Source organism: Monodon monoceros, unplaced genomic scaffold (assembly GCF_005190385.1).
Source record: "Monodon monoceros isolate NGI ecotype Baffin Bay Population unplaced genomic scaffold, NGI_Narwhal_1 Super_Scaffold_11, whole genome shotgun sequence".
NCBI classification, from domain to species: Eukaryota; Metazoa; Chordata; class Mammalia; order Artiodactyla; family Monodontidae; genus Monodon; species Monodon monoceros.
Window position 1 is genome coordinate 119178359 of NW_021703767.1, and position 16863 is coordinate 119195221.

Consider the following 16863-nt stretch of genomic DNA (forward strand, 5'->3'; position numbering starts at 1 on the left):
ACACACCATTGTAAAGCAATTATACGCCAATAAAGATGTAAAAAAAAAAACACTCTAAAGCAAAAAAAAATTGTAGTGATAACACGTAATATCTAATATTTGTGAATGCTATCTTACAGTTAAATGGTGTCCACCTATTTGGCTTCCTTCGAATATTTATCACACCCTTTCCTTTTCCTTCTTCATTTCCACATTTGGATCCCTAGTTCATATTTTTTAATCTGAGTGACTGAAATAACATCTTAGATTCCCTGCCTTAAAGAGTCTCCCACTATAAAAAGTCTTAAGAGTGGTAAAGAATGCTCTTCCTTGGCTTTATTTTATTCCTGTCATCTTGAAATTCCTCTTCTCAAATTCCTTTGTTAAATTCTTTTTCACATAAATAGACACTACTTCTGATGTTAACTTCCTCTCCATGTTCCCACTGTTTCTCAATTCTCTTTTCTCTCTTCGGATAATTTTCTCCAAACGCTCTTTCCTCTGCCCCGAAACAGAAAAAATCTGCCTCTTCAAAAGGAGCTCACTCTGTTCTTCCTCAGGATCTTCTTGGCAACTGTCTCTCCCTCTTGAACACCCTCTTTCTCTCAGCTGCACTGGGGTCCTTGATCTCAGGTGCCCTAGTGGGCCACCCAAACTGCTCGATGTTCCTGATTAGCACCCCACTTATTGATTTCCATGTGCTTCTCCCTATAAAGTCCATGCCCTCTTCTCTCCCTTGCAAATCCAGTGCATCCTTAAGAAGCTCCTCTGCGAAGCCTTCCTTAACACTTTAGGGGGTGGAGTTAGTTGATCTCTCCTTTAGGGTTCTTTGAGACTTTGTACATTCACTTGTTAAAAAAAAAAACGGTATCTGTTAGGATGTGTTCAACTGCTAGTCACAGGAACCCTGACTCAGACAGACTTAAGCAATATGGCAATTTATTATCTCCCATAACTAGAAGTCCAGAGAAGAGTAGTCTTCAGGGCTGGCTGATTCAGCAACTGCCGTTGTTTTCAAGAACGCAGGGTTTTTTTTCCTTTTCTCCGCTCTGCCATTCCCAGTGCTGACTTCAATGCCAGGCTGGGAGCGAGGTGGGCATGGCAGTTCCTGGTGTCCTGACCAGGCACAATAATAGCCTGAGGAAGAAGAGAGCTCATCTCTCCTTGGCCCCTCTTTTAGGATGTCAAAACTTTTCTAAGAAGCCTCCTAGCAAGCTTCTCTTCACATTTTATTGACAGGAATAGAGTTACATGCCTTCTAGTACCAATTATCAGCAAGGGGAATAGAAACACCCTTGGAACTGAGAGAGAGGTCACCTTACCCTGAGCACATGTGGGGAGGGATGGTTAGCCGAAGAAATCAGGGTTTTGTTGGGAAAAAGAGGGGATAGATGCTGGGTTGCCAATCAGCAGTGTCTGATACCCTTTATTAAGCTGAAATATCATATTACGTAGTTTAAGGATTTATCTTGTTTTTCCAGTAAGAGACAATAGCTCATTTATTTAGATCATTCTTGGTAGCCACTCCGTGCATAGAGAGTGAAAGAACTACAAAACTCAGTTCTTCAATCTTCATGTATTAACTACATTTTCTTGAGGCTCCTAAATTCTCTCCAATGTCACGTGGCATTTGAATATACCTGTGTGGTAGTCTGGTGCATGTGTATAGTTGGGCTTGTTGCTTTGTGTGACTCCTACAGGAAGAGAATCTGAAAGCCCGCTGGAGTGTGCCATGCAGTGTGGCAGTGTGCGTGATAGTGTGTGCACACAATCATTGGTCTGAACATAGCCAAAGAGATATTAACATGTTGTGTTTTAAAAGCCGTCCTGTTATCCATTTCATTATATATAAATATGATCATTATATATAAAAGTAAATCCCCATCTATATTCCTCTGAGAAAATTCTCTTAAGGATAACATTTCAGCATCATGTAGAATGACTAAATAAGATGCAGGGGAACTGGTTATGAAATGCAGGCTTAATATAAGAAGACACTTAGGAAACCCTCGTACCTTATTCTCACTGGAAATCAGGATCATAGGCTTGGGCAGAAGGAAGAGGCCTGGTAGGATTAAAATATTTTATGATCAGGGCCATATTTTATTCATTTTTATAATTCCCACAAGTCCTAGAGCAATGCCTTCCATGTCTGTAGCATGAAAGCAGAAGGAGGGAGGAAGGGAGTGGGGTTTTCTCATATTTTCAAAGTGGAGAATGGAGAGCCAGTCCAGAAAGAGGAGGCTCATATTTCTAAATGTTTAGCATTTGAGTGCTCGTGAGGCTCTTTCCTCCTTCCTTCCTGCGTCCCTCCTTTCCTCTCCCACAGACATCACCATGTCAACTGTATGTCAGGCATCCGCTATGAGAGTTATATTGCAAGCTCTGTAAGGACAGGAACATCACAACATTTGGTGTGATGCTCCTTACATGTGACATTTTAAAATGTCGGTCACTGACTAACTACATAAACTCAGAGGATCCTTTTCTTCTTGAATCCAAGGGAGTTTGTGGACTTGGAGAAAGTTGGGTTATAACTGCCTAAAGTGTTTGGCTTTTCTAGAGAAAAAAGAGATGAAGAATAGCACAGCTTCTGCCCTAAACAGTCTCATTATCCAATGGGGGTGAAAAAGCCAAACTCTACAGAGCAGTGCTGAACAATATATATCTTTATATAAAATGGGGCCAAAAAGGGTGTGGTGCAAACTATAAGTACTCAAAGGTTAGGGAACTTAGTGAGTACAGGCTGCATCAGAGCACAGGTCCCCGAGCTGGGACTTGAGATGGACTTTGTAGGATTGTGAGGACCTTAGGGATGAGGTCTGTTGTCCAAGATCTGTCTTGGGGGTTTGTGTGCTTCTGGGGCAAGGTCAGCGTTCACTAGAAAGCAAGTTCCCACTGCTGTCACCCTGGTTGCCCAGATGCTCAATCTTGTAGACCCAGGGGATGCATCTGGACTAGAGTTTCTGCTTGGAGAAGGTAATGCCACCAGCCGGCCAAGTGACAGAGCTCAGCAAAGTGTCATGCTTGTGAGGATACAACCTGGGGTCAGGGCTATGCACACATGTGTTTGTGGTATTGCTTTGCTGGGACAGGCTGCCTCCTTTTCTCCTCGGGCAGGTAGGGTTCTGGTTCATGGCTTACCAAAGAGAGTACTGGTTTGTGTCCATAAGTCATAGTAGACAGTCCCCTCTTTTCTTCTTCTGTGCACAAGTGGTTGATGCTCTGTTTACCCTGTATCTTTGTGGGGGTATAAAAATAACCCCTTTTCATTAGCATTTTCTTCCTACTAGCAATCCTACTTTATCTGTCACCTGCTGTCCCGCAATACTGGGCTGGAGTGTGTTAACTCAACATTCTGTGTTTGTGTCAGCATACAGCTAAAGCTCTGAGTGGCTGTCAAAAGCATTATGAGGCTCTATGAGTAGGTGTCTGGCCTCCAACATTAAAGATTTTCTTGTTGCTGCTACTGCACTCAAATCGGTGGGTGCATTTGTTAACCGAGTGCATGGTGAGGCTGCAGCTTCCCCACTGGCCCTTGTACTATGCCAAGATGTTGATTCCTCTCAACTCTTGGGACTGGGGAGAAGGAGGGCCAGGGCCTTCTGTCTAGTGTGTTAATTTAGGTCCTCCAAGAAGCAGATGCTGGAGAGAGATTAGCTGTGCAAAATGTTTATTGGGGGAAAATTCCTTTGAGGAAAAATGGGGAGGGAGACTGCGGATGCTGGGCCAGCTATCAGGTCTTGGAGCAGCCCAACCAACCCCTGTGGAGAGAGGGAAGGAGGGGAGGCTGCGTAGGAAAAGGTATAGGCTGCGGTGCAGTTCTAAGAAAGGTTGGGCAAAGCTGATGTGGAGTCTCTGAGCCATGGTGACCCTTCAGAGGAGTCCCATATCCCTGTCTTAGTGCCCCTGCTGCAATCAGTCATTGGCTGGGTTCAGCATGACTGCAGTCATGAATTCCAGACCATTGGTCAGACTACACACTCCTCATAGTGGGAGATCTATCTGCAAGGTGCATTTTCATGGCTATTACATCTGGTCACCTCTGGCAGCGAGGAGCTTACTCCACTTACTCAAGTGTGCCGCTTCTCGAAGGCTGGAACCAGAGATGGTACAGAGGGCCAGGCACGGCCATTTAGCTTTTGAGGCATTGTATGAATTTAACCACAGAAACCCAGGTACTAAGCACTTGTTATTATGACAAATACTTGTTTCCCCTGCTTGAGAAAAAATGGTGGACACTACATGTTTACTTCTTGCTACCGCACTGAAAGCATATTGCAAAAATAAGCGGCTCACGGCTCACCCTTTGGGAATTTCAGATATTACCAATACAGGTTCTCTCCATTCAGGCCCTATGCATGTAGTACCTTGTTTCCCTTCTTTATATTCCACTTAGCCGAAAGCAGAGGTCATAGTATCATCCATGGTAATTGCCAAGTAACTTTTAGAAAACGAGTCCTTCCTAGGATTCCACTAGAGTGTTGGAAAAGTGATGTTCTTACACAGGCACCCTAAACCATGTGCAGTGTATGTGGTGCATCTTCCCTTCTCTTTCCTGACTTGTTTTATTGTAGTCATTTGACACTGCACATGGAAGGCTGCCCACTGTTCTATGATGGGTCAAGTGCTCATGGTGGTTACATACCCATCACTTATTTTTTCTTGCTGGCAAAGGTTAAGATAAAATATTTCTCACTATTATGGGGGAGTGGGCCAAATACTGAAGCAGGAACAAGTAAGGTAAAAATATTTTTGACAGAAATCTGCTTTCATTCTCACCTATTACTCTAGTTCTCTACATTACTGCCAAAGTGATAGATCTTATATGAAAATCTGACTGTTTTACTGTCCTGCCTAAAATCTTTCAATAGTTCTATATTACCATTGGGTTAAAAATAAAAACTTCTTAGCATGACAGAGGAGTCTCTTTATGACCTGGCCCCTGTGGTCTAGAGTTTTTCTCTCTCTTTGTCTCTGTCTCTGTCTCTCTCCACCTATTCTCTTCTTACTCCACTGCTGATTCCCTAAATCCATCAGATTTCTTAAATTCCTCTGTATTTCTACATTATATTATTAGGTTATCCTAGTGACTGTTAACACAGAACCACTCACATTTCAATGACTACACAAGTGAAGTTAACTTTTCACTCAAGTAACAGTCCAGTGCAGGTTTTCCTGGTTGGCGGATGGCTTTCTCCCACCTGGTGTCTCAGGGACGCAGATTTCTTCAATGTGGTGACTCTGTCTACCTATACCTATAGGGCCTTTGTTTCTGCCCCATCCATATGATAAATGGGGAAAGAGAAGGGAGAAAACTCACCTACTTCTTCAGTGCTGTGGCACACATCAGTTTTGCTTATATTCCATCAGTGAGAACCCAACCAAATGCCAGAGAGCTGGAAACACAATCTCTGGCCAAGCAGCCACTTCCTGACAACTGTTCTACATATTGGCAAACAAAAATCCTAGGGAACATTTATTTGTCTCTGCCGTTACTCACGTGCTGCCACCCACATGTGCAGCCTGGATCCCAACTCATTCCCTGATTCAGGTCATCTGGACAAATCTTATGTGACCTTTTAAGATTCATCTAAAGCTTTGCATCATTCACAGAGCTTTGGAGTGTCTCCTCTTTATACTCGTATAACATGGGGTACTTACCAGCTGTCATAGCACACGTCACGTTGTATTATAATTGTTTGCTTATGGATCTTCATTTTACAAACTTCAGCTCCTGTAGGACTGGGACTGTATTTTTATTTTACGTCTATAAATGTCTGAAACAAAATATGCACCCAACAAATGTTTTATTGAATAAATGAAAGGCCATTAGATGACTAGATTTACAAAAGAGTGGTAAAACCTCCAAACTTTGATGTTTTAATGAGTGAACTGTGGATTTATCCTAAAACAAATATATCAATTTTAAATTGAGGAATGTGTGGACCTCTAAAGTTTCTTTGTGATTTTGTTAATAAATCCACAATATTAAGAGAGTTCACATTTATCAGATTACCATGAGCATCCTAACAGAGTCTGTAAACTCAAAAGTCAAGGATTGGCACTTGAGTTCAACTCTTTGCTAAGGGAATATTGTATCATTAGAATGCGTTTGGCTGCAGGTAAGCAGAAACTTGATTTTACATTGTTTGAAAAATTAGAAAATGTATTATGTCACATAACGGGAAGTCTAGAATTAGGGTAGCTCCAGGATAGGTTGATCCAGGGCTCAGTGAAGGCATCCAGGACCTGGGTTCCGTCTATATCTCAGTCCAGCCATCCTCAGTATATTGACTGTGTCCTTGGACTATATCCCCTCAAGGTCACAAGATACCTGCCAGCAAAAAGTAGAGAAACATATTGTCTTGATCATATCCTGAGGGAGAGAATAAGAACACTTGTCCCCTAACCACAGTATATAAGTGCAACCTTTTAGTCTGATGGGGCTGTCTCAGACATGTGCTGATCTGTGGACCAGAAACTTTCTCCAGGGGAATTCCATCTCCTGACTGATTAGATTACAGTATCTCTCATGGAGCCAAGGTTTTCTTGAGCACTTGGATGGATAGAAGAGGTGGGTAGCTCTTCTCTCCAAAATCTGTGGGTCCATTAGGAAGGAAAAAAGGAGAAGTATTAACAGTGTCCATCGCAAATATTTTAACAATACAGTCTGTTGAGCTGGTATCTATGGAAGAGTGAACAATTTTCTAAACCAGGCAACGACCCTTTCTCCTGCCACCTATACAAGTTACAAATCATATATTTGAAAGCATCTAGTAATGAACATTTTAGATTACATTTCTCCAGTGCAATTATTTATTCTTTATTTTAGGCCTTGTAATGGGATTAATTTTACGATACGCTACAGCACCAACTGATATTGAAAGTGGAACTGTGTATGATTGTGGAAAACTGGTCTTCAGCCCTTCAACTCTGCTGATTAATATCACTGACCAAGTTTATGAATATAAATACAAGAGAGAAATAAGCCGGCAGAACATCAATCCTCATCAAGGCAACGCTATACTTGAAAAGGTAAGGATCCTCCCTCTCTGGTCACATATTTTTGTTTTCCAGTATAAATAATTGCGTCATATATGAGCCACCATAAGTAACGCATCCATACACATACATATGCCCTTTTTCAACACCACACTAATGGGGTGATTTAGCTAAGTGGTTAATGCCTTGATATACTCTGATTTTAAGCTCAGTTGTCTGTATTTTTTTTCTAGAAGTTGGAAAAATAATGCTTTTTATTATAACTGTTTTGCAAGCCACAGTTACATTAGGTAAAAAGATAATAGTAATTAAGCTGATTCTGCCTTTCATGTTACTTGATTCAAGTTTTCACATGTTTTTTTTTTTTTTAATTTTTGGTTGCGTTGGTTGCTGCACATGGACTTTCTCTAGTTGCGGTGAGCAGGGGCTACTCTTTGTTGTGGTGCGTGGGCTTCTCCTTGCAGTGGCTTCTCTTGTTGCAAAGCACGGGCTCTAGGCACGCAGGCTTCAACAGTTGTGGCACACGGGCTTAGTAGCTGCGGTGCTTGGGCTCAGTAGTTGGGCTTAGTCGTTGTGGCTCGCGGGCTCTCAAGCACAAGCTCAGTAGTTGTGGCGCACGGGCTTAGTTGCTCCACGGCATGTGGGATCTTCCCAGACCAAGGATGGAACCTGTGTCCCCTGCATTGGCAGGAGGATTCTTAACCGCTGCACTACCAGGGAAGTCCCACATGTGTGTTTTAAGTGTTGTTGTATGTATTACCAGCTGGCTCTGCAGTTTAAATATCCCTTAAATCAAAAGGAAAATGGAGGAGAATAAAAAAATTTTCACTTGCAAGCCTTGATCTAGAATGGCTGACTTTTAGCTGCCAACATAAAACATTGGCCACTTGGCTGTTTATAAATACACTGACACACAGTCAATCTCAAGAGATCTTGACTCCATCAGTTTAGTTAGGGAATCTTAGATTGAAAAAAGAATTGTGAAGTTACTCATATTTTAAAAATGTTTTTATTATTGCAAATGCGTGAATTGCTTCAGTTATTAGGAGGGAAACTTTCTTCTACTCTCAGGACTCTGGGTCAGAAAACAGGTGAGGTTACCTTCTGTGGTGTCTTGTGTGTGGATCAGTCTTTGGAATAAGTGAATTTGTGTTTAACAACACAAGTACGTGCTAAGAATCAGGATCTTATGAGATTTATTCTAGATCGTTTTGTGTCAGAGCCGAGAACTTCCTTGCTATTATGGAAGTGCACTTTATCAATTTTATCCCATATAAATTTAGTTTTCTTTTAAAATACACATTTTTTTTCCATTTCAAGAGATTTGAGACAGGAGGGGAGATACATGATCTGGATTTTTCTTCATTCAAGATGAGTAATTTCTAGTGGTTTTTTTTCACATTATCTTCCACTAGCACATTCTAGATTAACTTCCTCCTAGCACTTGGTGAGGGCTCAGGAAAGTCAAACTGATTATAATACTAGCCTAAATCAGACTTAGTAAAGTGAAGTGAAGCACAAAAAAGCAAATTAAATCATGTATTTCTGAAGTAAATAGGAGCAACTTCTAGATCTGCTATTTTGGATGATCTCTTCCATGATATTCTTTCTATTTACATGAATAATAGAAAACTATCTATCTTGAAATAATTTTTTAAAGTGACCTTGTTAGCGGCATAATTTAAACACCGTCTTCAGTTTTACTTTGCTTAGTATCGGAACATAAATTATTTCCCTCCTCATTCTCTTACCTATTTTATCTGCATTTCTAAGCGGCACTATTTCTCCAAACAGGTTGACCACCACCACCCCCCGTCCCAAAGATGCTGATAATTATCTCTGGTTTTTTTATAGCAAATTGTTCTCTAACAGGATAGCTTACAAACACCTGATCAGAAATTTTGTGACTGTGTTGTTCACCTATTGATTTTTTTTATCAGCAGCCAAACTCCAGTGTTTGCTTTTGAAAAATTAAGGCAAGAGATGGAGATAATGTCTAAGTTTCTGGGGCCTTAATGATCTTTTCATTGGGTGGATTATGAGTTCTGCACATGAAGTGTTTCAATGACCTTGAATGCTCAGGTATTTTATAGACTAACTTCTAAATTGTGTGACTTATTTTTTTTAACTTTTTTTTTATCTTTATTGGAGTATAATTGCTTTACAATGGTATGTTACTTTCAGCTTCACAACAAAATGAATCAGTTATATATATACATATGGTCCCATATCTCTTCCCGGTTGCGTCTCCCTCCCTTCCACCCTCCCTATCCCACCCCTCCAGGCGGTCACAAAGCACCGAGCTGATCTCCCTGTGCTATGCGGCTGCTTCCCACTAGCTATCTACCTTACATTTGGTAGTGTATATATGTCCATGCTTCTCTCTCGCTTTGTCACAGTTTACCCTTCCCCCTCCCCACAGCCTCAAGTCCATTCTCTAGTAAGTCTGTGTCTTTATTCCTGTTTCACCCCTAGGTTTTTCATGACATTTTTTTTTCTTAAATTCCATATATATGTGTTAGCATACGGTATTTGTCTCTCTCTTTCTGACTTACTTCACTCTGTATGACAGACTCTAGGTCTATCCACCTCATTACAAATAGCTCAATTTCGTTTCTTTTTATGGCTGAGTAATATTTCATTGTATATATGTGCCACATCTTCTTTATCCATTCACCCGATGATGGACACTTAGGTTGTTTCCATCTCTGGGCTATTGTAAATAGAGCTGCAATCAACATTTTGGTACATGACTCTTTTTGAATTATGGTTTTCACAGGGTATATGCCCAGTAGTGGGATTGCTGGGTCATATGGTAGTTCTATTTGTAGTATTTTAAGGAACCTCCATACTGTTCTCCACAGTGGCTGTATCAATTTACATTCCCACCAACAGTGTAAGAGGGTTCCCTTTTCTCCACACCCTCTCCAGCATTTATTGTTTCTAGATTTTTTGATGATGGCCATTCTGACTGGTGTGAGATGATATTTCATTGTAGTTTTGATTTGCATTTCTCTAATGATTAGTGATGTTGAGCATACTTTCATGTGTTTGTTGGCAGTCTGTATGTCTTCTTTGGAGAAATGTCTATTTAGGTCTTCTGCCCATTTTTGGATTGGGTTGTTTGTTTTTTTGTTATTAAGCTGCATGAGCTGCTTATAAATTTTGGAGATTAATCCTTTATCAGTTGCTTCATTTGCAAATATTTTCTCCCATTCTGAGGGTTGTCTTTTGGTCTTGTTCGTGGTATCCTTTGCTGCGCAAAAGCTTTTAAGTTTCATTAGGTCCCATTTGTTTATTTTTGTTTTTATTTCCATTTCTCTAGGAGGTGGGTCAGAAAAGACCTTGCTGTGATTTATGTCAAAAAGTGTCCTGCCTATGTTTTCCTCTAAGAGTTTGATAGTTTCTGGCCTTACATTTAGGTCTTTAATCCATTTTGAGCTTATTTTTGTGTATGGTGTTAGGGAGTGAGCTAATCTCATATTTTTACATGTAGCTGTCCAGTTTTCCCGGCACCACTTATTGAAGAGGCTGTCCTTTCTCCACTGCACATTCCTGCCTCCTTTATCAAAGATAAGGTGACCATATGTGCGTGGGTTTATCTCTGGGCTTTCTATCCTGTTCCATTGATCTATATTTCTGTTTTTGTGCCAGTACCATACTGTCTTGATTACTGTAGCTTTGTAGTATAGTCTGAAGTCAGGGAGCCTGATTCCTCCAGCTCCGTTTTTTGTTCTCAAGATCGCTTTGGCTATTCGGGGTCTTTTGTGTTTCCATACAAATTGTGAAATTTTTTGTTCTAGTTCTGTGAAAAATGCCAGAGGTAGTTTGATAGGGATTGCATTGAATCTGTAGATTGCTTTGGGTAGTAGAGTCATTTTCACAATGTTGATTCTTCCAATCCAAGAACATTGTATATCTCTCCATCTGTTTGTATCATCTTTAATTTCTTTCATCAGTGTCTTATAATTTTCTGCATACAGGTCTTTTGTCTCCTTAGGTAGGTTTATTCCTAGATATATTATTCTTTTTGTTGCAATGGTAAATGGGAGTGTTTTCTTGATTTCACTTTCAGATTTTTCAACCTTAGTGTATAGGAATGCCAGAGATTTCTGTGCATTAATTTTGTATCCTGCTACTTTACCAAATTCATTGATTAGCTCTAGTAGTTTTCTGGTAGCATCTTTAGGATTCTCTATGTATAGTATCATGTCATCTGCAAAGAGTGACAGCTTTACTTCTTCTTTTCCGATTTGGATTCCTTTTATTTCCTTTTCTTCTATGATTGCTGTCGCTAAAACTTCCAAAACTATGTTGAATAATAGTGGTGAGAGTGGGCAACCTTGTCTTGTTCCTGATCTTAGTGGAAATGGTTTCAGTTTTTCACCATTGAGGGTGATGTTGGCTGTGGGTTTGTCATATATGGCCTTTATTATGTTGAGGAAAGTTCCCTCTATGCCTACTTTCTGGAGGGTTTTTATCATAAATGGGTGTTGAATTTTGTCAAAAGCTTTCTCTGCATCTATTGAGATGATCATATGTTTTTTGTCCTTCAATTTGTTAATATGAGGTATCACATTGATTGATTTGCGTATATTGAAGAATCCTTGCATTCCTGGAATAAACCCCGCTTGATCATGGTGTATGATCCGTTTAATGTGCTGTTGGATTCTGTTTGCTAGTATTTTGTTGAGGATTTTTGCATCTATGTTCATCAGTGATATTGGCCTGTAGTTTTCTTTCTTTGTGACATCCTTGTCTGGTTTTGGTATCAGGGTGATGGTGGCCTCGTAGAATGAGTTGGCGAGTGTTCCTCCCGCTGCTATATTTTGGAAGAGTTTGAGAAGGATAGGTGATAGCTCTTCTCTGCATGTTTGATAGAATTCGCCTGTGAAGCCATCTGGTCCTGGGCTTTTGCTTGTTGGAAGACTTTTAATCACAGTTTCAATTTCAGTGCTTGCGATTGGTCTGTTCATATTTTCTATTTCTTCCTGATTCAGTCTTGGCAGGTTGTGCCTTTCTAAGAATTTGTCCATTTCTTCCAGGTTGTCCATTTTATTGGCATAGAGTTGCTTGTAGCAATCTCTCATGATCTTTGGTATTTCTGCAGTGTCAGTTGTTACTTCTCCTTTTTCATTTCTAATTCTATTGATTTCAGTCTTCTCCCTTTTTTTCTTGATGAGTCTGGCTAATGGTTTATCAATTTTGTTTATCCTTTCAAAGAACCAGCTTTTACTTTTATTGATCTTTGCTATCATTTCCTTCATTTCTTTTTCATTTATTTCTGATCTGATCTTTATGATTTCTTTCCTTCTGCTAACTTTGGGGTTTTTTTGTTCTTCTTTCTCTAATTGCTTTAGGTGCAAGGTTAGGTTGTTTATTCGAGATATTTCCTGTTTCTTAAGGTAGGATTGTATTGCTATAAACTTCCCTCTTAGAACTGCTTTTGCTGCATCCCATAGATTTTGAGTCGTCGTGTCTCCATTGTCATTTGTTTCTAGTTATTTTTTGATTTCCTCTTTGATTTCTTCAGTGATCACTTCGTTATTAAGTAGTGTATTGTTTAGCCTCCATGTGTTTGTATTTTTTATAGATCTTTTCCTGTAATTGATATCTAGTCTCATAGCATTGTGGTTGGAAAAGATACTTGATACAATTTCAATTTTCTTAAATTTGCCAAGGCTTGATTTGTGACCCAAGATATGATCTGTCCTGGAGAATGTTCCATGAGCACTTGAGAAAAATGTGTATTCTGTTGTTTTTGGATGGAATGTCCTATAAATATCAATTAAGCCCATCTTGTTTAATGTATCATTTAAAGCTTGTGTTTCCTTATTTATTTTCATTTTGGATGATCTGTCCATTGGTGAAAGTGGGGTGTTAAAGTCCCCTACTATGAATGTGTTACTGTCGATTTCCCCTTTTATGGCTGTTAGTATTTGCCTTATGTATTGAGGTGCTACTCTGTTGGGTGCATAAATATTTACAATTGTTATATCTTCTTCTTGGATCGATCCCTTGATCATTATGTAGTGTCCTTCTTTGTCTCTTCTAATAGTCTTTATTTTAAAGTCTATTTTGTCTGATATGAGAATTGCTACTCCAGCTTTCTTTTGGTTTCCATTTGCATGAAATACCTTTTTCCATCCCCTTACTTTCAGTCTGTATGTGTCTCTAGGTCTGAAGTGGGTCTCTTGTAGACAGCAAATATATGCGTCTTGTTGTATCCATTCAGCCAATCTGTGTCTTTTGGTGGGAGCATTTAGTCCATTTACATTTAAGGTAATTATCGATATGTATGTTCCCATTCCCATTTTCTTAATTGTTTTGGGTTCGTTATTGTAGGTCTTTTCCTTCTTTTGTGTTTCTTGCCTAGAGAAGTTCCTTTAGCAGTTGTTGTAGAGCTGGTTTGGTGGTGCTGAACTCTCTCAGCTTTTGCTTGTCTGTAAAGGTTTTAATTTCTCCATCAAATCTGAATGAGATCCTTGCTGGGTAGAGTAATCTTGGTTGCAGGTTTTTCTCCTTCAACACTTTCAATATGTCCTGCCACTCCCTTCTGGCTTGCAGAGTTTCTGCTGAAAGATCAGCTGTTAACCTTATGGGGATTCCCTTGTGTGTTATTTGTTGTTTTTCCCTTGCTGCTTTTAATATGCTTTCTGTGTATTTAATTTTTGACAGTTTGATTAATATGTGTCTTGGCATGTTTCTCCTTGGATTTATCCTGTATGGGACTCTCTGTGCTTTCTGGACTTGATTAACTATTTCTTTTCCCATATTAGGGAAGTTTTCAACTATAATCTCTTCAAATATTTTCTCAGTCCCTTTCATTTTCTCTTCTTCTTCTGGAACCCCTATAATTCGAATGTTGGTGCGCTTAATGTTGTCCCAGAGGTCTCTGAGACTGTCCTCAGTTATTTTCATTCTTTTTTCTTTATTCTGCTCTGCATTAGTTATTTCCACTATTTTATCTTCCAGGTCACTTATCTGTTCTTCTGCCTTAGTTATTCTGCTATTGATCCCATCTAGAGTATTTTTCATTTCATTTATTGTGTTGTTCATCATTGTTTGTTTCATCTTTAGTTCTTCTAGGTCCTTGTTAACTGTTTCTTGCATTTTGTCTATTCTATCTCCAAGATTTTGGATCATCTTTACTATCATTATTCTGAATTCTTTTTCAGGTAGACTGCCTATTTCCTCTTCATTTGTTAGGTCTGGTGGGTTTTTATCTTGCTACTTCATCTTCTGTGTGTTTTTCTGTCTTTTCATTTTGCTTATCTTACTGTGTTTGGGGTCTCCTTTTTGCAGGCTGAAGGTTCGTAGTTCCTGTTGTTTTTAGTGTCTGTCCCCAGTGGCTAAGGTTGGTCCAGTGGGTTGTGTAGGCTTCCTGGTGGAGGGTACTAGTGCCTGTGTTCTGGTGGATGAGGCTGAATCTTGTCTTTCTGGTGGGCAGGTCCACGTCTGGTGGTGTGTTTTGGGGTGTCTGTAGACTTATTATGATTTTGGGCAGCCTCTCTGCTAATGGGTGAGGTTGTGTTCCTGTCTTGCTAGTTCTTTGGCATAGGATGTCCAGCACTGTAGCTTGCTGGTCGTTGAGTGAAGCTGGATGCTGGCGTTGAGATGGAGATCTTTGGGAGATTTTTGCCGTTTGATATTATGTGCAGCTGGGAGGCCTCTTGTGGACCAGTGTCCTGAAGTTGGCTCTCCCACCTCAGAGGCACAGCACTAACTCCTGGCTGCAGCACCAAGAGCCTTTCATCCACACGGCTCCTTAATTTGGGATGATTCGTTGTCTGTTCATGTATTCCACAGATGCAGGTACATCAAGTTGATTGTGGAGCTTTAATCCGCTGCTTCTGAGGCTGCTGGGAGAGATTTCCCTTTCTCTTCTTTGTTCTCACAGCTCCCAGGGGCTCAGCTTTGGATTTGGCCCCGCCTGTGCGTGTAGGTCGCTGGAGGGCGTCTGTTCTTTGCTCAGACAGGACGGGGTTAAATGAGCCGCTGATTCGGAGGCTCTGGCTCACTCAGGCCGGGGGTAGGGAGGGTCACGGAGTGCGGGGCGGGCCTGCAGCAGCAGAGGCTGGCGTGACCTTGCACCAGCCTGAGGCGCGCCGTGCGTTCTCCCGCGGGGAGTTGTCCCTGGATCCCGGGACCCTGGCAGTGGCGGGCTGCACAGACTCCCCGGAAGGGGGGTGTGGATAGTGACCTGTGTTCGCACACAGGCTTCTTGGTGGCGGCAGCAGCGGCCTTAGCGTCTCATGTCTGTCTCTGGGGTCCGCACTTTTAGCCGCGGCTCGCGCCCGTCTCTGGAACTCCTTTAAGCAGCACTCTTAATCCCGTCTCCTTGCGCACCAGGAAATAAAGAGGGAAGAAAAAGTCTCTTGCCTCTTCGGCAGGTCCAGACTTTTCCCCGGACTCCCTTCCAGCTAGCCGCGGTGCAGTAACGCCCTGCAGGCTGTGTTCACGCCGCCAACCCCAGTCCTCTCCCGGTGCTCCGACTGAAGCCAGATCCTCAGCTCCCAGCCCCGCCCGCCCTGGCGGGTGAGCAGACAAGCCTCTCGGCTGGTGAGTGCCGATCGGCCCTGATCTTCTGCGCTGGAATCTCTCCGCTTTTCCCTCCGCACCCCTGTTGCTGTGCTCTCTTCCGCGGCTCCGAAGCTCCTCCACTCCGCCACCCCGCCACCCGCAGTCTCCGCCCGCGAAGGGGCTTCCTAGTGTGTGGACACTTTTCCTCCTTCACAGCTCCCTCCCGCTGGTGCAGGACCCGTCCCTATCCTTTTGTCTCTGCTTATTTTTTTTCTTTTGCCCTAACCAGGTACGTGGGGGGTTTCTTGCCTTTTGGGAGGTCTGAGGTCTTCTGCCAGCATTCAGTAGGTGTTCTGTAGGAGTTGTTCCACGTGTAGATGTATTTCTGGTGTATCTGTGGGGAGGAAGATGATCTCCGCATCTTACTCTTCCGCCATCTTCCCGGAAGTCCTGTGTGACTTATTGACTCACAATTAGCATTTGTTCCTCGTGGCATCCCAAGTTGGCAATAGGCAGCTCAGTACCCAGGGTAAATCCTCCAGCTCCTTGCTGGTGGAGAAAGGGGCATCCACTGGTACACTTACCGTATTAGACAACTTTAAGTGGAAAGGATCATTTTTATAAATGGCCAGAGTATATCTTAACACACATTTGTTGCTTAAGTGCCAATTTTGGGGGACCCTAGTTAGTCTGCAAAAATGAAATGCCCATAGTCTGTATTTGTTACTAGGAATTGTCCACTGGATGCAAGTATTCATATCAATCGAGCAATTAATTTATGTCAGATGCAAAAGAATTCCAAAAAAGGGCCTATTTATTGGAAGGCTTATAGGGAGGTAACATGGAGTAATGGGAAAAAAATTCAGGACCAGATAGATCTGCCATCTATCCTTAGTAAATTCCTTGAACTTCCTAATCTCCAACTTTTTTATTTGTAAAGTGGGGAGATGAGAACTATTTTGTGGGATTGTTTTAATGTTTAAATGAGATGATGTATATAAAGTACCTGTCATAAGGCCCTTTATGTTGCTGTCACTGCCTCTACTACTACTTCCACTGCCACTTCTAATACCACTGCCGACACCATCACCACTGCACTACCTCTAAGACCAGTGCTACCATTGCTGCTACTAATATTTGAATGCTTAATATATGCCAGGGATTAATAAAATATGTGGATTTTTTCCATTTATTTAACATCCCTTGGGGAGATAAGACCAATGTATAATATACGTTAGTATACAATTCAGTTCTAAATTGTATCATATAGACAATGAGAATTATGAAGCTTTACGGATTAGTTGTCATAGATACTTGAGCTTGTTAGGGAGTCTTCCTGGAGGAGGTGGAACTTGA

At 41.3% G+C, this 16863-nt stretch overlaps 1 protein-coding gene across 7 annotated transcripts in view; it reads left to right on the top strand.

Moving 5' to 3' along the window:
• Positions 1-16863, top strand: part of SLC9A9 (solute carrier family 9 member A9) — a 667550-nt gene that overhangs the window by 130434 nt on the left and 520253 nt on the right. For all 7 annotated transcript variants that reach the window (XM_029215042.1, XM_029215041.1, XM_029215045.1 and 4 more), the window contains one exon: positions 6815-7017. In XM_029215042.1, coding sequence (XP_029070875.1) covers positions 6823-7017 — 195 coding nt within the window. In that variant the 5' untranslated portion in view covers positions 6815-6822. The remainder of the gene's footprint in view (positions 1-6814; positions 7018-16863) is intronic.